At 26.0% G+C, this 26,847-nt stretch overlaps 1 protein-coding gene across 1 annotated transcript in view; it reads right to left on the bottom strand.

Moving 5' to 3' along the window:
* LOC135922626 (importin subunit alpha-6-like) overlaps window positions 1-26,847 on the bottom strand; it is a 61,792-nt gene that overhangs the window by 30,042 nt on the left and 4,903 nt on the right. The window contains exons 8-9 of the mRNA XM_065457036.1: window positions 23,302-23,547; window positions 21,983-22,108 (exon numbers count right to left, since the gene is read on the bottom strand). Of these exons, the coding sequence (XP_065313108.1) occupies window positions 21,983-22,108; window positions 23,302-23,547 (372 nt within the window). The remainder of the gene's footprint in view (window positions 1-21,982; window positions 22,109-23,301; window positions 23,548-26,847) is intronic.

Below are 26,847 nucleotides of genomic sequence, written 5' to 3' on the forward strand. Positions count from 1 at the left end.
CTCAGTGGTTTCCACTCATGATTCTGTCGAAACCTTTGGTTATTTATTTTAATACGTTAATATAAATTACTTTATATTAGCCATTATAATTTATGAAATATTAATAACAATAGATCCACTATATAAGCATCTACAGTGTACATACTTATCAAGTGGATGCTAAAAATTATATTGATTCCACGATCAATATATTTAAAAAATATAAGAAGGAATAATTCTATTGATTTGATTAGAATAAAGGCTAAAATTTTTTTAGTAAAATTAATCTCACTCCCCACAGATCATCAAGCGTACGTGAAACGCCTATAAATTTCCAAGATTTATTAGTCGAAACCAAATTACAGTTTGATTGCGAAAAAGACTCCAATTGGAGTTCTTTAAAATGGAATTATTATGAAATTATTGATTAATTTGTTGATAATTTTTTAGATAGATTTACGCAAGATGATTATAATCTTCTATCAAGTTTTAATGCATTGTCCCATTTGATAGTGATTTTTATATCGTACAAAATGACCCGATTAGAATAATTATTATTAAACTTAAATATGGAAACTTTATATCATAGAAAATAGTTAAAGGAATATAAGCTGCAGAAGTTTAAGAAACACATAATTTTGAAAATATCCTAAATATTATGTATAAAAAAAATATCATCATGCATTTTAAGAATTGTATAAATGCTACTCAGCAGCCATCATCATTGGGGTACCAACGGCTTCTTGTGTGGTTTCTTTCTCTATAATAAAGAGAGTTCTATCGAGCACTAGGGGGTCGATGAAAGATCAAAGTAAGCAAAATTTAGTATTGATGGCTTGTGAAAAAAAATTAACACAAAATTTATCCTTTAATTTATTTATGTTAAAATTTAAAAATAAAAATCGTCGTATTATATTATAGTATTATTTTTGTATGTTCATATTATAGTATTATTTTGTATTCATATAACATTAATAATTTTTTAATAAAAATAGCAAAAAATTTCTATGAGTACTTAATTATTGGTTTTATTTTTTTTTAAATAGCGCCCCCCCCCCTAAATAAGCAGCTGGCCTCCCTAATAAAAAATTCCTGGCCACGGCCCTGAATATAACAATGGAAAATTTAAAAATTATCTTTTCAATTTTATATATTAGTTTGTAATATACAATAATATTAATTAATAATAAAAAATTTCGTAAGTATTTCGGCCGACCCCTTTCGATATTGATAAAAAATCGTAGGCTGGTTATATATGTTCCCATTAGATTATAAACTAAATTTTAGCGCATTAGCAACTATATTAGCGGAGGTCCAAAAAACGTCTATTTTTGCATTTTACTGATGTTAAATAATTAGTTTTTAATTTAAAACTAAATATGATCAAATATTGAATCTAATATCAATAGCTAAGTTAATGATTGATGATTATGGTGAAAACATCAAAATTAATTTTTGATAAAATATGGGTCATCTTATGGTCAGTTGAAAACTTGAAATTAATATTTAGAAATGTATATGATCTCTGATTTTTAATTTTTTTAAGAAATATTATCTGTTTACTATTTTTTTAATAATTTCTTCAACAATTAGCATGGCTGAATATATTTAAAAATATATTGCGATTTTTATACTTTTGAAAAAATAGATGGCGCTATATATAATAGTTTTAATATGTTAAAATTCATTTTTTTTATTGATTAAAAATATTTTAATGTATATATATCATACTAAATCGATTACAATGTGCATTATATATATTTATTTGTAATTCAGATCATAAATTTTTAAAATCTTCACAAATTTTGCCTAATTAAGATAGTTTATAAATTAATTAAATCTTACTTCATCTAAAGGAATACAAAGCCTGGCTAGCTTGTGAGATTTCTTCAGGAGATAATATATATGTTCGACTAGTGGGAGTAAAAGGATTGACCAGCGAGAGAATATGAGATTTAGGCAACACTAAAATATCATCTTTCAGATGAAATTTAAATGAGGCTGAAGGTACACAAGGGTGTAAAAATCGGACTTTTACTTCTTCATTTGTATCATTTTTATCGATTTTATATCCTAACCACCATTTATCTTCATATACACATGTTATATATCCATTAATATTTTAAAATATAATTTTCTCATTTAAAACCAAACTTGTTTTATATTATATTTTTTGGAATTGGAATATATTTTGGTTTTTAGTCTATTTTGATCAATGGGAATAACCCCGTGAATTTTTTGGGTACCATGAATGGGCAGTGCAGAATCAAATCTTTTACGAAGGGCTAATTCCTCTTCGATATATTCTTGATTGGATACGTATTCAAATTGAATTCCATTAATATTTTCTTCAGCATAATTATATAATTCTAATGGGGTTAAGATTTGATTTTTATTTGGCCTTTGAAGACTAGCTCTGGCAACTAATTTTTTGACAGTTCCTCCGATACCGTCACATGCATCTTTGCCGTGAGCAGTGGCAAAGAAATGCCATTTGGCAGGAATATAATCGTATTTATGAAGGCATATGTGCATATGTTCAAAAAATTTTTGCAATTCTTGTATTGAGACGCGGCTTCATCTGAAAAATATATTATTTTTTCTGGTTTAGAATTAAATTTGGCTGTTAAGAATTTAATAAATTTTTTTTGATAAAGGTGGACTGCACTAGTATTATGGCTTAATGATTCGGATAAAATAACAAAATTTATATTTTTTAATTCTTCTCCAGATTTATAATATACTACAAATGGATGTATAGTGGCCTGCACGTTGTTCCAATGAAATTTCTGAACTTCATCTAGTAAATTGAAGGAATAATTCTCTGAATAATCTAGAATTGTTAAAAATTCCCCATCTTTTAAATTTTCTTTGGAATTCTTCAAAAATAAACTTTTTGTTTAGCTATAAATGAGTGACGCAGTAAAATTTGAACCTTTTCTAATAGATATTCGATGAAATCATCAATGGACTTTATAATAGTTTCAAGATTTGCTCTATCCACCGAGATCCATTTTTTAAACGTGACATATTCTATACGATTTCTCTGAAGCAACTGGTATAATTGGCCCTTAAGAGATTCTATACCAGGGCATTGATCACAATTTGTTAAATAACATTTTGGCTGAGATGGATTACAAATAATTTGCGCCAAAAGATAGTTATAAATTTATACAGTAATCTTCACCTGCTGTAATTTCAGCTTGAATGGCGCACACAAACAGTGTGTGTGCCACTAGCTGCAACTAAAATACAGTTTTTTGGTCTAAGTTCGGCAAATTTAGAGAATCCAATTGATATATTTGGGTATTCTTCCTTAAACATCTTAAATATTTCTTTAAGATTATTTAATATAAGTCTTTGGACTGATTCTTTCTCGCCTTTAACAGATACACAATCTTTTATTCCAGGCATGAGTCGGCTTATTTCATCAGAACTATAATTTTGTTATTTTTATTGCTTAAAAATTTTTCAAAATCTTTGAAATTTTCTTTATCACTGGTTATTTTAATAATGTAAGATAATGAGAATTTCATAACATTCTTGGTCTTGATGGGTATGACTTTGTCTGGGGGGGGGGGGGGGAGTGTTGAGGGTAGGCCTGGTAATTAATGTGATTTTTTATTTTTCCCTTAATAATTTTCCTGCAATCTTTTAATCCTGCTTTTTTGTTCGTGTGCTAGTCCGATTTTATAATTATTTTTAATTTATATTGAAATATTAAAAAAATTATTAAAATTTTTTATCCTGCGAATATCTAAGGGAATAAGGTTTACAAAGTTATATAATAAAATTTTATGATATATTATACATTAAAATATTTTTAATCAATAAAAAAAATAAATTTTAACATATTAAAACAATTATAAATAGCGCCATCTATTTTTTTAAAGTATAAAAATCGGAATATTTTTTTAAATAAATATCCAGCTATACTAATTGTTAAAGAAATTATTAAAAAAATAGTAAACAGATAATATTTCTTAAAAAAATTAAAAATCGGAGATCATATACATTTCGAAATATTAATTTCAAATTTCGAACTGACCATAAGATGACCCATATTTTAAAAAAAATTAATTTTGATGTTTTCGCCATAATTATCATTTACTAACTTAGCTATTGATATTAGATTCAATATTTGATCATATTTAGTTTTAAATTAAAAACTAATTATTTAACATGAGTAAAAAGAAAAAAAAGGCGTTTTTTGGACCTGTAACCCCGATTATCTCAGCTAATATAGTTGCTAATGCGCTAAAATTTTCTTTATAATCTAATAGGAACATATATAACCAGTCTACAACTTTTTATCGAAATTGAAAGGGGTCGGCCGAAAATCTTGATTTTTTTGCTCATTTCACATGGAATGACCCAAGTGGGACCTATACTACCCCAAGCTCAACATATTGCAAATTTTTAAAAAATATCAAATCAATTATCTTGAAATTTGGTAGATATAATCCTTATAACAAAATATTAAACTACTGTAAAAACCAGGTCAAATATCTTCAGGTTTTTTTATTACCAATTATGAAAGCCGTGGGGTATTTCACCTTTTTAGTGAAGGGTTAATAAAACCGATAAATTAGCGAAGGTTAGAACATTTTTAATTGGTGAAATCTACAACAATTTGGGATATTCAAGGAAAGTTAATGTCTGGGTGAACAAATAGATTTATAATGCAGATTTTTCAATATAAACTTCAAAACTAAATTAAAAGTTTATATTTTAAAATTAATTTTAAATATATTTTAATAATTTTTTATTATATAAAAGTGAAAATAGCACCTAAATTAATAGCGAGCTACCGTGATATTTTTCAAATAAAATCCTTGTATATTTCAATTTTGTGTTCAATTAACTCAAATATTCGTTCTATTGTGTTGAGAATATTTACTACCCTCTACCCCAATGGGCAACGAAGACCACGTACTTACCACTCTTTTCGGGTTAGTTAAATATCATTAAGCCAACATATAAGAACTTCAAAAACATGGATTGACTTTGATCAATTTCAAAAATATGTATCAAACGTGAATGGAATTTGTCAATCACGAAAGCTGGATGATGAGTTTTTGCTTCTGCCCTCAATTAAATATAGTTGAGCTGGTAGGTGATTTTAATTACTTTCTTGTCAAATTATATATAATCATCATTTGATCTATTTATTGCCTTATTTTATGATTTTTATAATAATCATTTGATCTTTTAATTACTTATTTTATGATTTTTATAATAATCAATTTAATAAATTATATATATATAATAGTATTGTTAAATTAACTAGTTACATTTTTGCAAAAAATAACTTTAACTAAATGCATTTTGTGGAATTTAACTACTAAAAGTGAATATTTATATTATATCTTAATATATATATTCTATTATATTATAATAAATCTTGTTTAGAGTTATTGTGTATAATGTGTGCCTTCTTTATATCTAATATTGAATTGATATTAGATCAGACCAATGATAAAACAGACACAGAATATAATATGAATTCTGACTCTAACTTGTCATTTGATGAGAATGATATTGAAATGATTCAGAATGATAAAATAAAAATTTTACCTTTTCCTTTAACTATTACAAAAAGGCAGACTTAAATGTAAAAATACCTAAATCAAGATTCGAAAAATATTTTGTATTTCACAAAGAGAAGGCTGGTAGTACACCCAATATTAGTGTTAAATGTCTCCTATTCCTTAATGATATATTTCAGCATCTTGGTCATCCGCAGCCAATCTATGGGAACACATTTCTAAGTTAATTTTCACATAACTTGTCCCAAATAATTGTACTAAGTTTAGTTAGATGTTCATAAAAAAAATTTTTGCTTAATATTATATAGAATTATTAATTAAAGTAATTTTTTATAAATAATTAATATAAATTACATATTCTTATCTTATATAAAAATATTGTTTTAGAGAACACATCAAATCATCACCAATCCATAAAAAAAAAGAAACTATAGATAAGAAAAATAATCCAGCAACATCAAATAAATTAAATAACTTCCTGTGATGATGAATTTATTGAGCTAATAAATACTCTGCAACCTAATATGAAAATAATATGTAGACAAACCTTAACTTCATGAATATATAAATATTATTTAAATGAAGGTTATTTTAAAATTAAAATTAGAGTCCAATTTGCTACATCTTCTGGGCTAACTCATTGTGATTTAAATTATTTTTACTACCTTCCCAAATACAGAAGATGTTCTTTCATACACCAAACTTAGTGGCAGCATAAAATGTCAACAATATCTTTGAGAATAAAAATTATAATAAAGCATACAACTTGCCATGTCATAATGCAAAGTTTGTGGAATTTGCAAAATAAATCTGAGTCATCATCTGAATATTGTTAACTAACATTTCCCGTATAACAAGATGAAGTAAAATTTTGTTGTTAATAATGCATATATAGAAAATTTTATACAATCAATAATAACATGTTTTCTTATATGATGTTGCCCCTATATCAAGGGTTCCCGTGCGTTTGTTTAACATAGCTTAATTATGAAGAGAAACGCATGGGTCTTATAAAAAATTTATTAAACGCAATTTTTTATAAAAAATAAACAGTGTAAATATATGATAATTTATTTCATAGAAAATATATTGTATTCTTTAGTAATTTTTCCAGTATAATTATTTTTATCATAAATTTTTTAATATTAAATAGAAAAATGATGGCGTTATAAAAATGAGTTATAAAGTAGCTTATAATGTAATTAGTTATTTTTGAAATATAACTATAACTAGTTACTTTTTGAGAATACAACTAGTTACGTTTCAAAAGTAATTTTCAACAACCATTATATATAATATATACAAGCAAATCACATTGTTCTCTATACAATTTCAGCTGAATAAATCTCACCCAGGGGCGGACTGGGAATGTGTCAGTCACGTAGGAAAACCTCGAGGTCTCGTTTATATGGGAGCTTCACCATACCCCGATTTGCGGGATTACGACCTGTTTTTGCTAGGCCTTCTGACGGGCCATACAGCTTATTCTTTTTAAATAGTTATATCTTTATGACAAAATTGACCAAAACGATGGGTTAAAATATATTACAACATTTTAATAAATAGAATTTTTAAAAATCTTTATCATATTTATATATTTCACAAATGATTTATATATATATTTGCAAGGCCCGGCTCGGATTATTTTTTTAAAAATTACACCCCAGCCTGGTTTTGTTTTTGTCTTTAAATGGCCCAGCCTGGATTATTAAAAAAAAAATTCAGGCTCAGCACAGATTATTTTAAAATATATTATAATTTTTATATATAATAATGGCGATATAAAATATACATGGGATTTCAGAAAAAAAATTTTTTTTGGACTGGACCGGGTATATTTAAAAAAATTAAAATACGGCCCAACCCTGTTATATATTCTTCTTTTTCTCAATTTAATGGCAATTTCCAGGTTTGACCAGCTTTCCCTATGATTTATTTTTACCAATTTTGACGGTCCTGAGCATCAATATTTGTAAGATTCATTTTTCTCATATCAACAGTTATCACCTTAATCCACGTTATCTTGGGTCTTCCTCTAGGTCTTGATCCTCCTACTTCCATCAAAGTGCATCTCTTTACCAATTCATCTTTTATCTTACATTCCACATGTTCAATCCATCTTAGTCTATTTCTCCCCTTACCATTCCAAAAACTTCTATACACATTCTTGCTCACAACTCCTTGCTATTTTACTCTTTCTCAGAGATACCACATACATCCATCTAATCATCCTCATCTGTTATTCTTAATTTCGCTTTGCAGGCCACTTTCTTTCATTTCCCATGTTTCGCCTCCATAAACTAAACAACTCCTCAAACAGCTTATGTAGACTTTCCCCTTTAACTTCAGAGACGTTTTTATTTATTAGAATAGATGACATCTCTCTGAACTTCTTCCATGATTATCTGACCCTTGCAACAACAGCATAATCTACAATAGCAAAACCTTTCCACTTTTCAAGGGTTAACCCATTGCCAATATCCAAACTATTTTCTACGTTATCAGTATTATGTACATCTTTTATGCACATTCTACAAATAAAAATCATTCTTGCAAACATTAGATTTCTTTTTTCCCCGCAACATACTTTATGCACCCATTACTGGCATCTGGTGAATTGGATTGAATTTCTAACAACTCCTTTTCCACATACACCACAAAGCCAATTTTCACGCCCTTTGCTTCCAGTCATATTCCATCTACTAATTTTATCCTTCAATACTTCCTTACTGTTTGCCATTAATAAGAGGTCATGTGCATATATTAGTTTCCAGGGGAGTCCATTACATATCTATAGCCACCGGAGAATCTTATAAACGTATGTATTTCCCTAAGCCAGAAAATTTGTGAAGACTTCAAATTATCATGGAAACAAGATAGTGGGATCAACTATGACATGGGTAGTCTGGCGTAATCGGCTAATTTTAGCCTACTATAAAACGGCTTAGCAGAGATTTTAGGTGAATAAATCGGCTTAACCTAAATCAGTTAAGCCTAAAAATTGGCTAAAAAAAATTAGTCAAAAATTCTGCATTATTATTTATTTATTTTAGTAAAACAATTTATTTTATTTATATTTAATGTAAATATTTTATTATTATCAACAAATAAACATGATATGATTTAATATTTTTTATTTATATTGTTATATTTTGAAATGAAAATAAATTTATTTATTTGATGTTTTTTTAATAAAAAAAATAATATGCTGCAATTGTAAAAATGTAATATTCTTTTTAATATAATTTATTAATGATTTTCACAATCTTCTTTGTAAATACCTCTTTTATTGAAGAATTATAGATAAAAAAACAAACTGTTAGGTGAAATCTTTTATTATTTTTTTTATGATTAGGTAAAATTATCTATTTTTTTATTAAATGAGGTGTTTTATTTAAATAATTATTTTAAAATATTTATATTAAACTTTTTTGATGTTATTTTATATGATCTTTTTAAAGATAATATTTGAGAATTGTCATAATCGTTATTTTTAAAGTTTTTGGATTTTTTTTGACGAATATATGTTAAAATAAGTATTGATAACATATTTAAATAAAATTTAATGAAGATGTACCATAGAAAAGTGACAATTGTCATAATCGTTATTTTTAAAGTTTTTTTATTTTTTTTGACGAAAATAGATTAAAATAAGTATTGATAACATGTTTAAATAAAAATTTAGCGAAGATGTACCATAGAAAAGTGACAATTGTCATAATCGTTTATTTTAAAGTTTTTTGAATTTTTTTGACGAAAATATGTTAAAATAAGTATTAATAACATGTGTAAATATAAATTTAGTGAAGATATACCAATGAAAAGTGACAATTGTCATAATCGTTATTTTTAAAGTTTTTTTAATTTTTTTGACGAAAATATGTTAAAATAAGTATTGATAACATGTTTAAATAAAATTTAGTGAAGATGTACCATAGATAAATGACAATTGTCATAATCGTAGTTTTTAAAGTTTTTTGACGTAAATAGGCTAAAATAAGTTGATAACATATTTAACATAAAGCAACATTAAAAAAATCCAGGACGGGCCGGCCCTAAATATATAAAGTATACGGACTAAAAATCCTGGCCAGGCTTAATTTTTTTTTGAAAAAAGGAGCCGGGACGAAATTTTTATATTATAAAAATTAGGGTCATGCAAATAACACCTCTACTATCTCATAAATTAATTATTTACAAAAAAAAAATTTAAAAATTCATAAACAACACTTAGTATGAATAAAAATCACCTTTAAAAATATTTAATAAAAAATTTTTATTAATATTTACATCAAATTTTATAAAAATATTACAAAAAAAAATATCGTTAATAATTGATTATTTATCAATCAAATTATCTTTAGCTTAAAAAAAATAAATATTTGTATTTTAATTTCTTAACCTATAAAATTAATTATAGCACTAATTTTAACCCATTTGCTTCAAAAAACTTAAAAATAACGATTATGACAATTGTCGCTTATCTAGAGTACATCTTCACTAAATTTTTATTTAAACATGTTATCAATACTTATTTTAACATATTTTTGTCAAAAAAATTAAAAAAACTATAAAAATAACGATTATGACAATTGTCACTTTTCTATGATACATCTTCACTAAATTTTATTTAAACATGTTATCAATACTTATTTTAACATATTTTGGTCAAAAAAATTAAAAAAAACTATAAAAATAACGATTATGATAATTGTCACTTTTCTATGGTACATCTTCACTAAATTTTATTTAAACGTCTTATCAATACTTATTTTAACATATTTTCTTCAAAAAAATTAAAAAAACTTTAAAAATAACGATTATGACAATTGTCACTTTCTACGGTACTTCTTCATTAAATTTAATTTAAACATGTTATCAATACTTATTTAAACATATTTTCGTCCAAAAAATTCAAAAATAACGATTATGATAATTGTCACTTTTCTATGGTACATCTTCACTAAATTTTATTTAAACATGTTATCAATACTTATTTTAACATATTTTCGTCAAAAAAATTCAAAAATAATGATAATGACAATTGTCACTTTTCTGCGGTACATCTTCACTAAATTTTATTTAAATATGTTATCAATACTTATTTTAACATATATTCGTCAAAAAAATTCAAAATACTTTAAAAATAACGATTATTACAATTCTCACATTAAAAAATATTATCCTTAAAAAGATCATATAAAATAACATTAAAAAAGTTTAATATAAATATTTTTAAATAATCATTTTAAAAAAACACCTCATTTAATAAAAAAATAGATAATTTTACCTAATTGATAAAAAAAAATTATAAAAGATTACACCTAAAAGATTGTTTTTTTATCTAATAAATTTACAATATAATTCCTCAATAAAAGATGTATTTACAAAGAAGATTATGAAAATCACTAATAAATTATATAAAGAATATTACATTTTTACAATAGGAGCATATTATTTTTTTTATTAAAAAAACATCAAATAAATAAATTTATTTTCATTTCAAAATATAACAATATAAATTAAAAAATATAATAAGATATTTACATTAAATATAAATAAAATAAATTGTTTTACTAAAATAAATAAATAATAATTAATGCTAGGCATCAATGCAGAATTTTTAACTAATTTATTTTAGCCAATTTTTAGGCTTAGCCAATTTTTAGACTTAGCCAATTTTTAGGCTTAGCCAATTTTTAGGCTTAGGGGTAGTTTTTAGCCGATTACGCAACACTACACACGGGTATATGGAGAAGATTCCTTGCTGCCTATTACAATAAATGCCTTACAATAGAGATCTGCAAAGTTAGGCCCGGCCTAATTCTATTTAAAATAATCGGATTCAGGCCGGGCCTAATATTTTTGAAAAAATTCGGGCTGGGTGGGTCGGACTTTGGAAATTTTTTTTAAATATATTTAATTTATCAATTTTATATTGAATTTTTTATGTAAAATAAAAATATTTGATTTTATTTTGAGTAATTATAAAAATTAATTTCTATATTTAAATAATTCCAGGCCAGGTCGGATCTGTAATTTTTTTTAAAAAATTTCTGGTTCAGGCCTGACCGGCAGAACTTTTTTAAAAAAATTTCGAGCCTGGCCGGGCTAGAAAAATTAGGCCCGATGCAGATCACTACCTTACAATATATATAGATTTACAATAGTTTAAAACTAAAATTTCTTCCGAGACACAATCATTTTTGAAAACTTATTAAAATTTAAAACACTATTAACAGCATGATTTTTTTAGAAATTTTTTTGAAACAATTGGGCCATTGTCATGAAAAAATTGTGATATTCTTAGTTTAGCTGAATAGACTATGGGTGAAGTTACCAAATTATCAATTACTAATTTGGATTTTTCAATTGAAGGTAAGGCAAAAGAATTGGCACTCAACTTAAATGAATTATTTTGTCATAGAATATGAATTGCCATTTTACAAGCATATTTATGGCGGGTATCAAAGAATTATTAGACACAATATCTGAATTAGTGAAAATCCCCAGTCGTCAATAATTTACTTTTTTTGCTAAAATATATGGAAATAAAAATCTTGTAAATAAGATATCTAAAGAAAAAATCGCCCAAATTATGGAATGGGAGGAAGTCTTGGATTCAGATAACAATGAAGGTATCCATAGCGGCCTACACCTTCCAAGGAATATATATCATCATAAGTTACTCAAATAAGCTATGAACAAAGCATTAGAAATTAAAAATAATAAAAAATAGATTGTAGGCTAGTATTGGACAAGACTAGTGCTGTAAAGTATCGTCAAAAAGATAACGTCGTTACTAACGTCATTACCTTTTTTGAAGAAAAGGAACGCCATTAGTTATATTCTTCTAGAGGTAACAAGAAGAAGGTAAGAATCCCACATGATTCCGTATCCCAATACGACATATATATATGGAATAAAACTATGAAGCAATAGTTTTATAGAACTGAATCTAGATATTTTTCCTGATTTTAAATGATAATACTGAATTCTGATAAAGATAATAAATAATTTTCTTTGGCAATCATAATTCAATTATTAATGTTTTCCTAAAAGATTAAAAAATGCAATTAAATTTTTAAAATTTATCTTCAATTATTGAAAAAGTTAAGTTATTTTCAATAAAATATTCAGAAATTAATAATATTTTAATTAAAAAATTATTGACTGTACATTCCTCAAAAATGAAAGAGATTAATGAACATTTGAATAGTAAAAAAATTTAAGCCAATCAACTCACACTCATTGAGATGCAGAATCCATCTATATCAAAGATAAAAATAGCACAATTAGTTGTTGATGATTTCGTTTTTAATTTTGTAATTGTAGAATTGCAATCATTTTCAATTGTGAAAGCACTGCATTTATTAATATTATCAAAAAATTGCAGTCAACTAAAAATGTGATGTCTAGGCCTACCCTCGTATTAAAAATTAACAAGGCATATGACACTATGGCAAATAAATTAGTGGATTTATTGTGTATCCCAAAAATTGCCTGTACAACTACGGATTCTTGGTCAGCTTATCATCGGTAAATAAAATATATATTTTATAGATTGATAATAATGTCTTTTAAAAAAGTTCTTACTTAGGAATGACGGTACACTAGTCATTCCTTATCAAATCAATCACTTTACAACCTGACCATCTCAGATTTTCCTGAAATTTGGTAATAAGTTAATGAAGTGTTGTAATTGACGAATCCAAAATATTAGCCCCTTAACTCTACTAGAGATATAGGGTCTCAAAGTAGCTCTGCGAGGTCATTTTTCGAAAAAAATGATTTTTTAAAATCGGGTTAACTTTAATATTAAACGTAGTATATTTATCTATCATGGCTCATTTTATAGCCCTAAGTAAACTCTTCCACATATTTTAAATGGAATTAATTTTTTATTTATAAAATATTTTTAAATTGCGGTCAAAAATTTGTAATTAATTTTTTTAAATGTTTGTATAAATTTTTTTTGCCAATTTTCAGATATTTTGTAAAGAGTATCAAGAACTGTTCATATTAAAATTTTCAGAGTGGCAAAATAAGAATTAAGTAGAAAAAATCCAAAAAATAAGATATCCGCTAGATGGCGTTAATAATTTTAAATAGCTTAAAATTTAATTATTGAAAATATAAGTCAATCTACACCTTATATTTATCCTACAATATAATATTTGTTAAATAAAATCGCATTTTAGCAAAAAAATAAAATTTCCGCTAGATAGCGCAAATATTCTAATATAGATAAATATGATTTAAATTAATTATCGATTTTTTTTCCAAATAAATTTTTCAATTCCAGTTGTCTATTTTTAAAGAATTTTATCTATTTTTAAAATTAATTAATACTATTTAAATTTGAATATCATGATTTGTAAAAATCCTTTTTAAAAAAGCATTTATCAAAGAAGGGACTACGTAAGGTATGTCCATGGATGTCTGAATTTTCTAATATCAACATTAAAGATTGCGTTTGCCACATACATTAAAATGATAAATTAATACTAATCGGGAGCAATTTAGCAACCTTAACAAAAAATAAGGATTTTGAGATAAAGACTTACAAAGACATAATTCCAAAAATGATTTGCAATCCTCCACTGCCAGCCTGTTAATTTGGCGAATGTCATGAATGTCCTAGGGACCAAACATTAAGGGCTAAATTAGAAAATTTATTAATTGCACATGATATAAACAGGATAACGTTCAAGTAATGGATAGCTGTAGACAGAACCAGTCTAGAGACCCTAACACAAACTGCTGACAAATTTCTTAATTACTTATTTGATAAAATATTTATTTTGACTCTCCATTCTTTTATTACTGAACAGCAAAATAGATTCCATCAAAATCTTAATTACAACTTAGAGCTTAGATCATTATTTGGTTATCTGCAATTTTTCTAAAAATTATTCTTTCATACTTCAAGATGAAATACAGTTACCATTGGGCCACTTCCCAGGTCACCCTACATCCCTTTGTAATATATTACAAAGTTAATAATTCATTGAATCATATAGTTATGTTGCCATATCCGAGTCGCTGGAACATAATACGTGCTTATTTCATTTATTTCAAAAAAAATTAATAAACTTTCTAAAAAATTACTTTTTATCAGAGCCTAAATACATTTATTATTATTCCGCGGCCCAATATAAAAACAGGAAAAATTTCATAAACTTGTTATCATCAGGTAGACTTCGGTATCTCAGCAGAATGGCATTTCTTTGCTACTGCACATGGGAAAAGTGCCTGCGGAATAGGAGGAACTGTGAAACGCTTGACTGCATGGGCCAATTTACAACGACCTTATGAAAATCAAATAAAATCTTCTTGCGAATTCTTCAAATTCGCTGAGGAAAATATAAAAAATATTAATTTTTCTTATACATCCCATGAAGAATACCAAGAGGAGAAAGAATTTTTAAAAGATAGGTTTTCAAAAGTTCTTTCCATTCCTGGAACTCAAAAAATTCATTCCGATTATCCTGTTAGCTTATCACAAATAATTACGAAAAAATATTCCAGTGCTATTCAAACCACAACACAAAATATTCAAAATCGAATAGGCGAGGTAACAACCAATGATATAAAAGGGTATGTTACATGCATTTATGATAATGAATGGTGGGTGGCTTATATACTAGCCATTATTAGTCCTGAGGAGGTAAAGGTTATATTTTTACACCCTAATGGACCATCTAATTCCTTTTATTATCAATAGATACCCGATATTCTTATTCTTACGGAAAGTAATATTCTCAATAGATACCCGATATTCTTATTCTTACGAAAAGTAATATTCTAACTGTTGTCAATCTTTTGACCACTACATGAAGAACTTATAATCTAATTCGTGAAGAATCCGAAATGGTTGTAAACAAATTAAATTTACAGAAATCAATATAACCAAGCTTCTGTACTAGAAGTAATTTTACTATGAATTAAATTAATAAATATTATAGGATAAATAAAAATATATGCTGACATATTTCACAAAAATGAGGTTTTTATCTATTTTAAAATACTTGCGCTATCTAGCGGAAATTTTATTTTTGTGCTAAATTCCGATTTTATTCAACAAATATTATATTATAGGATATAAATAATTGACTTATATTTTCAAAAATTAAATTTTAAACTATTTAAATTAACGCTAGCGGTTTTTTATTTTTTGGAATTTTTCTACTTAATTCTTATTTTACCACTCTGAAAATTTTTATATGAACAGTTCTTGATACTCTTTACAAAATATATGAAAATTGGAAAAAAAAATTATACTAAAATTTAAAAAAATTAATTACAAATTTTTGACCGCAATTTAAAAAAAATTTATAAATTAAAAATTAATTTTATTTAAATATGTGGAAGAGTTTACTTAGGGCTATAAAATGAGCCATGATAGATAAATATACTGCATTAAATATTAAAGTTATCCCGATTTTAAAAAATCATTTTTTTCGAAAAATGACCTCGCAGAGCTACTTTGAGACCCTATATCTCCGGTTCTAGTAGAGTTAAGGGGCTAATATTTTGGATTCGTCAATTACAACACTTCATTAACTTATATACAAAATTTCAGCAAAATCTGAGATGGTCAGGTTGTAAAGTGATTGATTTGATATGGAATGACCCACTGGTTACACCTAGAAACTCTTGAGAGGGTTTCAGCCTGCTTAGCTTATAAAAGGCTAAACCAAAAACACACATTTGATTATCTAGCAAAAATAATAATTGAAATTTTTACCACATATAGATACAAAATAAAGTGACCAAATGGGTAACCGACAATGCTAGAAATTATATAAAAGTTATCAAGTAAAAAAATTATAATATATTTATTAAAAATCTATTAGAGTATATGAACAAGCAGAGGAGGATGATGAAATAGCTCCTCTGCCATTATTTGATCTATTTGAAAAACAAAATACTAATGATAATATTGTATACTAACCTAAGCATCATTCCTGTTCAGCACATACTTTAAATCTCATTGCAAGTGTTGATATTGAAAAGGCATGTAACGATGTCCATTTTAAAACCATCTCAAAAATTACAATTTCTAAGTGTAAGCTATTGTGGAATAAACATAGGTAATCTTCAAACTGTGCAGCCATTTTTAAGGAATACATGTGAAGATATCTGATTAAACCGGTTGTAACAAGATGGAATTCTTTTTATAACTCCGTGAGATAATCTTATTAAGGAGAATTGCCAAAAATTTTACGAATCTTGTAAAATCTAAATTACAGAGATTTTGAATCGTTTCATGGATGAATATTGTATGGTTAGTGTTAATTAAGGAATGTATATATATGATTAAGGCTCTTTCAATTTTAGAGAGCGAGAAAAAAATGTATTTGAGTTATCTCACTCCCACTATAACTATTATAATATTAAAACTTAAAAAATGGCTTTAAATAATTTCATAAGCCGCCTATTTATTCAATCCTGGAAGGCATAGATAAAAGGTATACAGTTCAAATAATACTTACAAGCTATATTTTGATTATCTTTTATTTTCAATAGATACAAACACATCTATAAAGATGCATATATACTATCCGCAATAATTCACCCGCTATTTAAATTGGATTGGTCATGGGTAAAAGCCAGGGTTGGCATGTCAGTCAATTGACCGGTCAAATTCGGTCAATTGATGACTGGTCAATTGACCGGAGGAGTATTTGACTGGTCAAATACGGTCAAATACTCTAAAATATTAATGGCGAATAAATATTTTGATATAATTAACTAGTATGCATTAAAAGCATGTTTATCAATCTTATTATTTTTTTATTAAAATATAAATATGTAATTTTTCTAAATATAGTAATATTTTTAGTTATTTTTTTGCCCATGCCTTCTTTATTTTTTTCAATTCATTTTTCTTAAAAAAAATAAAAATACCCGATTATTATAATCATAATATAATTTTTTCATTCTTATTTTTTAATAAATTTAAATTTTATTTCATATTTAGCCGAGTATAAATTATATTAATTCTCATTTGTTTTACTTACACTTGCTATATTTGGTTTTTAAAATTAATTTTCATTTTAATTGTTCTGGTCAGATTTACGGAATATTATTCAATTCTGGTAAAAAGTTTATTATATTATATTTATAATATTAAGAAATTATTGGAATAATTGGTCGATAATTATAAAATAGTTAAGATTGATTAACTTTACAATAATCAAAATCATTTTTTGTTAAATTTTAATATATTAGGGATTATGGTCAAACCAAAGCATCATGTTTGGAAACATTTTCAAGAAGTACGCGATGGTAAATCAGTTAAAGCGTGTGCAAGTTTTGCAAGATGTCCTGTCCTATATCACCCACGTTGATAGAATGGTCAAACATTTATTAAGCAGCTGTACTATGTGCCCTGTTATAATTAAGGAAAAATTTTATTCAAATTCCAAAATATCAGCCTCTACAAAAAATATCACAAATGTAATTTGTAATACTTCTAAGTCTAACTCTAATGAAGAATTGGGTGAAATTAGTGAGAATGATTATCAAATGAACAATATTTTGTCTTGTGACTCAGGAGAATTTGATTCCCTTATTTCTAATCAATCTACAAGCAAGGCGATTAAATATAAATCTCAATCTTGTATAACCGGTTTCATAGATAGAATTAATCCCAAAGAAAAAAATGAGCTGGATCAATTGTTTGCAAAGGCTGTATATGCAAGCAATTTACCTTTCCACATCACTGAAAATCCCTACATCCAAGAATTTTTTAAAAAAATATGTCCTATTTACACATTACCCAGGAGAAGGCAGCTGGCTGGATATCTTCTAGACAAAGCGTCAGGTGATATGGAGGTGAGAGTTGCAGATATAATAGATAAAGCTCCTTACTTATCAATTGTATCAGATGGCTGGAGCAACATTAGAAACGAGAGTATTATTAATTTTATGGTGATGACGCCTGTTCCAGTGTTCTACAAATTTCTAAATACTGAGGAAAATCGCCATACGGCAGATTATATTGCCCAGGAATTTAAAAATGTAATTCATGAATTGAATCCGGTAAAAGTATATTCTTTAGTTACTGATAATGCCGCTAACATGAAAGCAGCCTGGAGAATTCTAAAATCTGAATCTATTTATAATCATATACAATGTTATGGTTGTGCAGCGCATACATTGCAGTTATTCTTTCACGATTTTGAACGATTGGACGCCTTCAGTGACCATATTTCAATAATTAAAAAAATTGTTAAATTTTTCAAGAATAAACACATACCAGCTGCAGTATTTTCCCGTAATAAGAATCTTCATGGCATACCATCTACATTAAGTACAATTAGCCAAACAAGATGGGCATCGTCAATAAAATGTATGGAGCAAATTCAAATATGCAAGAAAGCTCTAAAAGCATCAGTTGTTGAAGAAGCTGTTTGTGATAATTGTCCCATAGAAATTACCAATAATATATTAAACGAAGAATTTTGGACGAAAAATTTAAAATTTTTAGCTATACTCCAACCTTTAGCTACCTCATTGTAGAAAGTGCAAGGGGATAAATGTACTTTGGCCCAAGTAAAAAACGAGATGCTTAATTTGGAAAAACACATAATACAATCATGCCATGATTCTATATTTTCTCCATCTCAAGAAAAAAAAATTAAGGTTATGTTTGAAAAGAGAAAAACTGATATAAATACATGTGCTCACAATGCTGCTTATTTATTGGACCCCCAATATCAAGGGGAGCATCTTACTAATACTGAATTTGATGAAGCATGTAATATAATACAAAAATTGGGTATTTTACAAGGTGGTGATAATCAAAATATTTTGAGTAATATAGTAAATTTCAGAAGCAAAAGCGGTATATTTAATAGCCATAATATGTGGAAAGTTGTAACTTCCATAAGAAACAATCAAATTTCGGCCTCAAGTTGGTGGAATGCATTTTGCCCACCTTGCCCATTAAGAGAAGTAGCTAATATTTTACTAACATTTCCTAGATCGACTTCTTCTTCTGAAAGAAATTGGTCGGTTTGGGGAAATATTCACACGAAAAACAGAAATAGATTAAAGGCTTCTACAGCAGGAAAATTAGTAAGAGTGTATCATAATTTAAGATTGATTAAAAATATTAAAGAAAATAATGATATTGAATATGAATCGGAACAAGACTCTGCCACGGAGGGTGAAACATTGACTATAGAATGAATTAAAAAATATTATGATATTTATTATTATACATAGATTTATTATAATATTATATAAATGCAAAATAAAGTTAATATTGGTGTAAAAAACATTTATTTGAATTTGACCATATTTGACCGTATTTGACCAGTCAAATATCGGTCAATTGACCGAATTGTATTTGACCGGTCAAATGCACAACCCTGGTAAAAGCAAAGGAAAAATGCTAGTACTTATTTACAGTTTGAGAAAAGATCTTGATAAAGAAAGAGCAGAGGTAATTCCTTTATTCAATACACATACCAGATTATTTTTTGATAAAGATAAAAAAATTTTGATGAGGAAATGAATGAAGATCCTTGTAAAGATGATCTATTAACCTTTTTCAAAATAAAGATAATTCTTTAAATATTTATATTTATAATTGTCATAAATGATACTTATTTTAGTAGAAATGTCAATCAAGTTTTATAAATATATATTTATATTAGTTTTTAATTAATGAAATGTCAGTCATTTCTGACAAAGATTTTTGTTTATATTTTTTTTGAACAAAGAAACACTTTTTTAATTTTTATGACTTTTCGATTTTTATATTTTTTGTGACTTTTAAATTTTTGATAACCTTTTTTTATGGTAATAAAACCTTTTTAAATTATGATAATATTTTGCGCCTTTAATTTTTGACCCTTGTAATTTGATATAGTTTTATTTAATAAAGATATAGATCCGAAAATTAGTTTGCCTAGCATTTAATTTGATAGTTTGCATTCTGAGTTTAGCCTTATAGTAGAATTTAGTCTTAGTAATTTTTCTGATATAATTAATATTTGAACCTCTTGTTTCCTTTTTGTGTTTTTTTTGTCAATAATAAATTCCCCGAATTAAAATTTTTATTTATTAAATATAATACAACTCTCCCATAAAGATGTATTGAGCATAAAGCGCTCTTGATTGTCTGATCAAAAATTTTGAAAATCAATTGTTGCTAAAAATAAATAAAAAATTGTTAATTATGTTATCTTATATATAATATATCATTTTTGTAAAATTTTATTATGAAAACTTTTTTTATAAAAAGATCTTAATTTTTTATTTGCATAGTTTTATTTATATTATACATTGTAGGGAAAAAAATTAATATATTTTTTGCATATAATATTTAATTTTTAAGTAACGAGTAACCCATTACTTTTTTGAATAGCCTGTAACGCGCGTTCCATTTTTAAAAAGGCAACGAGTATCGGTAACGCGTTTCTTTTTTGCAGTAACGTTTACAGAACAGACAAGGCAAATTATAAGCTATTCTACTTATGTCAGGGGAACGTAAACTAATAAACCAAATTCAATTTGAGAATATCCTCGTTAATTTAAGAAAACATTCGTCATTATATAATATACTAACATAGTATTAAAATAGTGCAATTTTATATGGGGGTTTACAAATAAAATAAAACATTAATTATTTACTTTCTAATTAATAGTTGCAAGCAATCTCTTATAGACACTATACTTGCAATATTTTATACATAAAATATATGTATATAAATTTAGATTAAACTGCAATTATCTTACAATAAAATATATGATAGTGTAATACATTAGTTTTCCATTTATTAAAAGTAACAATAACAATTTTAGCCTATCGTTTTGGTCAGTTTTGCCAATAAAAACTATTTTAAAAAAATAAACCAATGTGACCTGGCGGAAAACTTCTGATTTACCGCTAAACTAGAATTCAGAGTCCGCCCCTGTGTATCAAGACAGCCAGTTGGGAAATTATAGTCGCCAAATTAAAAATAATAAAACCACCATTATTTTATTATTTGGTTTAACAATTTTATTTGAATGAGGAAATTTTACGATATTCGTTTTATAAAATATTTAATTCTCTTTTTGCGAAACTAGTTAGATATGTTTTAAAAACCGAATACATAAATAATCAAATTTTTAGTTGAAATCGGTTTTTTATTTGACAAACAAATTAACTCATGATTTATCAACATGTTTTTTTTCAACCTTACAGGGTTTCCTGAAGCTTTAACCAGTATAAAAATTTATTATTACTTCTCTAACTAATATAGTATTTGATTAAAATGTGTAACCAATTTTTATAAAAAATCATGAATTTTGCTAACCCTATTGCGCCATTAAAAACATAACATTTCTAAAATATATTATGATAGGTTAATGTATCATCCTTATTATTTCACATTTTAATTAATATAATCTTGTTAAAACCTAAAACAACATTAATAAAATGTTCAAATAACCTGTATTTGTGTTTTAGTGCCAGCAGTGATATTGGAAATTGTCCAACAAGCTTCTTTCTTAATAGCTTCCTTTGAGTGATTTAATAAACTGCGGAGCAATGGAAGGGCCGATTGATCGATAACAGCCTATCATTTTATTATATATTAATTGAATAATAAACAATATATGTAAAATAGTAATTCCATACTAATTTTACGTAAAAAAAATAATCTAAACAATTGGGACTAACCACAACCTAATAAAAACGTTATATGCAACTATAGAATAAATAAAATAAAATTATATAAAAAAATTTGATTAACGATTTAAAATTTAGTTTAGCTCTTAAAATGAATTTTATTATGGCAACAATTAACAGGTTCTTTCTCTAAATAAAAAATATTATTCTTTTTTTAGGAGGTAATTTTTTTATATCATTTGGAGGGATTATTTATAATAAACATTATAATAGAGGTAACGTTACGATAAATAGCTTTGTACCAAAATTTATATCTTAAAGTGGCTAAACTTATAAATGGAATCTGCATCTAATATGTATTTTTAAAATTGTATGTTCATTGTAATTACTAATTATAATCATATTGCATTAAATAATAGTCAATCAAATAATATTTTAATAACTTGTTTTTGTCTATATACTGCGTTTTATTACTAAACAAATTATGAAATATGTTGAAGGATGGCATTTCAATTTTATTTCTACTAATAAAAAGATCAAAATCTATCCCAAAAGATTAATTTCCCTAAAAATATGAAATAAGAGTTCTCATGTATTCTTCCCTATTTTTCTATAAACAAATCTTTAATCACTGATAAGAATTCATTATTTATTTTTATCATAATTTATTCGGATTTTCATTGATTATAATTTCCTGCAATTTAATTATGTCTCTGTTTTTCCTCCAGGTAATGGTAACTTTAAATACATAATAATACGAATAAAATAGTTAGCAATGAGCGATAAATGGTTATAAAAAATCGAAGTGAGCAAATTTAATTTAGATTCAGATATCTATTTTTTTATAAATTTTTGAAGATTCAGTTTGATTTTCAAATTCTTACATGCAGATTTATTTTTATTATTTGCTAAATAACAATAAATAAGCTCTCAGTTTAAAATTAGTTTGGACAATATTTTATTTTAGATTTGAAAATAGGAAATAGATATTCTCGATTATTATTTAAAGGAAACATTCATCATTCCCTCCTTCGAACTTCTTAGTTGGTATTTATTTTATTTTAGATATAAAAAAAGAAATCAATTTGCTGATATACCAAATTTTACTTAAGTATTATCATCATCATAGTTATAATATACCTGCGTTTGAGAATCGTCGCCTGTTACGATGTTGCCCACAGCCCGCAAAGCCGCTGATACGACCGAAGGCTTGGCGTGAGCCAAAACTCTCACGAGTCCGGAAACAAGTCCTGGGCACTCAACGAGAGGTTGAATCCGCTCATTCAACCCGTCCGAGAGATAAGAGAGAGCCCAACATGCATCCGTCACCACGTCAGCATCCTCATTACAAGTCAGAGCCGTGAGTACACCTAAGCAGGCGTTGACCTGGATTGAATGAATTGATATTTTTACAAGTTAAATAATAATGAATTAAAAAATATGGAAATATTTTGAATTAAATTTGCACAACACTATATTTTTCATGCATTTTGCAATTATTTATTCTTCCAAAAATATAAAAAACTTTTATATGAAGTGTCATTTTATACTATAAAATCATTCATTACAAATTAAATTTTTAAAAATATTCCATCTTGCGGAAATATTTTTGTTACTTTTAAATTTTAAACAATAGTTAATTATTTTTATATTATATCTTTTGTAAAAATCTTATATATTTCAATCTATATTTATGGGTGATTCCACATCAAATCGACCAAAAAAGGAGATTTTTGGCCGACCATCTCAAAAATGAATGAAACTTGGCATGTTAGTTATTTATGTTGTAAATGTTAATAAAATCAAAATTTTAGCGTGCTAGCTCAACCAGATCCAAAGATCGCCTTCAAAGTCGAAAATCGCGAAGTGCGTGATTTCATTAAATCTTGTTATTTTAAAAAATAAGAGTTACAAATTATATATCATTTTATAGCCATTCAAATTTTATGTTGGAAAATATAACCGGTAAAAATAAAAAATAAACATTGTTTGGAAAGAATTTTTTTGGGGTGTTAATATTCACTAAAAATGTTTATTACCTTTATATTAAACGATTTAATAAAAAATTTCGATAGCCATTTTTGCTTTTTTAAATTTTATTTGAATTTTTATTATTTTTATAAATAAAAAAAGCAATATAGATGGCGTTATATTAATTTTTTTTATTATATAGAATTTTTAATAAAAATATAAATAGTATTGTGATTAAAATTAAAATATCAATTAAGTATAAGCAAGAATGATGTCCTGGGGCAATATGTAAGCAGGCAGCCCATACAGATATTATTTTATTGACGCTATATTGTAAAATAAACATATAAAATTTTATATTCAAATTATTATAATTTTGCGCTTATTAATAAAAATTCCTAAGGCCATAATTTGTAGATATATACTTCCATTTTGTGGATCTACTATCGTTATTATTTGAAAATAACGATTTTATCAGCTTATTTCTTTTTTATTCCTATCATCGCTACCAATAAATCATCATATATTTCAAAACTTAAACATTTTTACAACCAAATGAATTTATGATAATTTGTGATTTCTCTGAAAATTATTCAATTATAATCCAAGACGCTGTTCAAAGATTCCACTTGAATAGTAATCAAGCCTGATAGCATATTATAATAATAATGCAATATAGAAAACCTTAATTATATGGTAATATCAGTCACTTCAACATAATGTTATTGCAGTACATTTATACCAGACTAAAATGATAAAACTTTGACCAATCTATTCAACAAAAAGCCAAACAAAATATATTATATTACTGCTCTGACGGATCAGCTGCGCAATATAAAAACAGAAATTTTTTTATAAATCTGTGTTATCATGAATCAGATTTTGGGGTAGAAGCTGAATGGCATTTTTCAGCTACATCCCATGGAAAAGGTCCATGTGACGACCTTGGCGGAACAAAAAGATTAGCAGCACGTTCAAGCCTTCAGCACATCAGTTCTGGGCACATTTTAACGCCAGTTGATTTATATCAATTTGCAAAATAAAACATGCCATCAGTAAATTTTACATATATAACCAACGAACAATACAATTTACAAGAGATTAAACTACGAGAAAGATTCAATTTAGCTCGTCCCATTTCAAGAACTCGGGAAATACATGCTGTATTTCCTTTGAGTTTTAAACTTAAATCAAAAATATATTCATATGCAGAGGACTTTCAAATTAACAATATCTCAAATGAGGACAATTTGTCTTTTGCTGATATTAAAGGATTCGTAACATGTGTTTATGACGATTTTTTGGTGGTTAGCCATAGTACTAAAAAAGAATGAAATTACTGAGGAGATATATATTTCCTTTTTACATCCCCATGGTCCATCACCATCCTTCTTTTACCACACAATTGCGGAAAAGATATAGTTACCCATTAATAAAATAATAACAATAGTAGATCCTATTACAGTGACAGGACGTACCTACAAATTATCGTCTCAAGAAATTCTATTAATAAGCACAAAATGGGATAAGATTAAAACAAGAGGTATTTATTTTTATATTGTTTGTGTATAAAATTTTAAAATATGTTTATTTTACAATATAGCGTCCTAATAAAATCATATCTGTATGGACTGCCTGCTTATATATTGTCCCAGGACATCATTCTTGGTTATACACAATTGATTTTTTAATTTTAATCACAATACTATTCATATTTTTATTAAAAATTATATATTATAAAAAAATTATAACGCCATTTATATTGCATTTTTTATTTATAAAAATAATAAAAATTCAAATAAAATTAAAAAAACAAAAATGGCTATCGAGATTTTTTATTAAATCGTTTAATATAAAGGTAATAAACATTTTTAGTGAATATTAACACGCAAAATAAATCCCTTCCTAACAATGTTAATTTTTTTTTTACCGGAAATAAGAAAACACTTGAAATTTTTTAATTTTTTTATATTTTCCAACGTAAAATTTTAAGGGCTATAAAATGATATATAATTTTGATTTTATTAACAATTACAACATAAATAACTAACATGCCAAGTTTCATTCATTTTTGAGATGGTCGGCCGAATCGCTGGTCGATTTCTCATGGAATTAATTACCCTTATTTGCGATTTAAATAATATATAAAAATAATATAAAATATTTTACGTTACATTAAAATATAAAACTTATTAAATTAAACGTTTGTATTTTGCAATCTGGGACTATTTTAAGGACGTTTTTTTTAAAATGTAAACTTAAATTCAGATAGGTCAAAGTTTGTTTGAAGAAATAAATAAATTTTTAATTCATTTCATATAATTAATTTCAATGTTATTAAAACAATGTATAAATATGACTGCATAAATATGAAAAAAATAATCTACCAATATCTTATTGCAAATAATATAAATTTAATTTTCGAGTGTTTCAAAATTTCGTTAAAATGATTTGATGCATGCTTTTATCTGCTTTTTCGCATTTTTACATTCGAAAAAAATTGTTTTTTTATGTTTTTATGCTTTCTCTGACTTAAAAAAAAATGAATAAAAATTTTATAAAACTGATAAGAATTTTCTTAAATATCAGCAATATGAATTCCTGTCCGATATATCGGATAAGCCTGTAAAAGAGTGTTATTAAATAAAATATTTTTGTATCAGTACCAAATATAATTTAGGGTTTTATGTCATGGATCCGAATAGGAAAGAATAT

Source organism: Gordionus sp. m RMFG-2023, chromosome 1 (genome assembly GCF_954871325.1).
Source record: "Gordionus sp. m RMFG-2023 chromosome 1, tfGorSpeb1-WG-v2, whole genome shotgun sequence".
NCBI classification, from domain to species: Eukaryota; Metazoa; Nematomorpha; class Gordioida; order Chordodea; family Parachordodidae; genus Gordionus; species Gordionus sp. m RMFG-2023.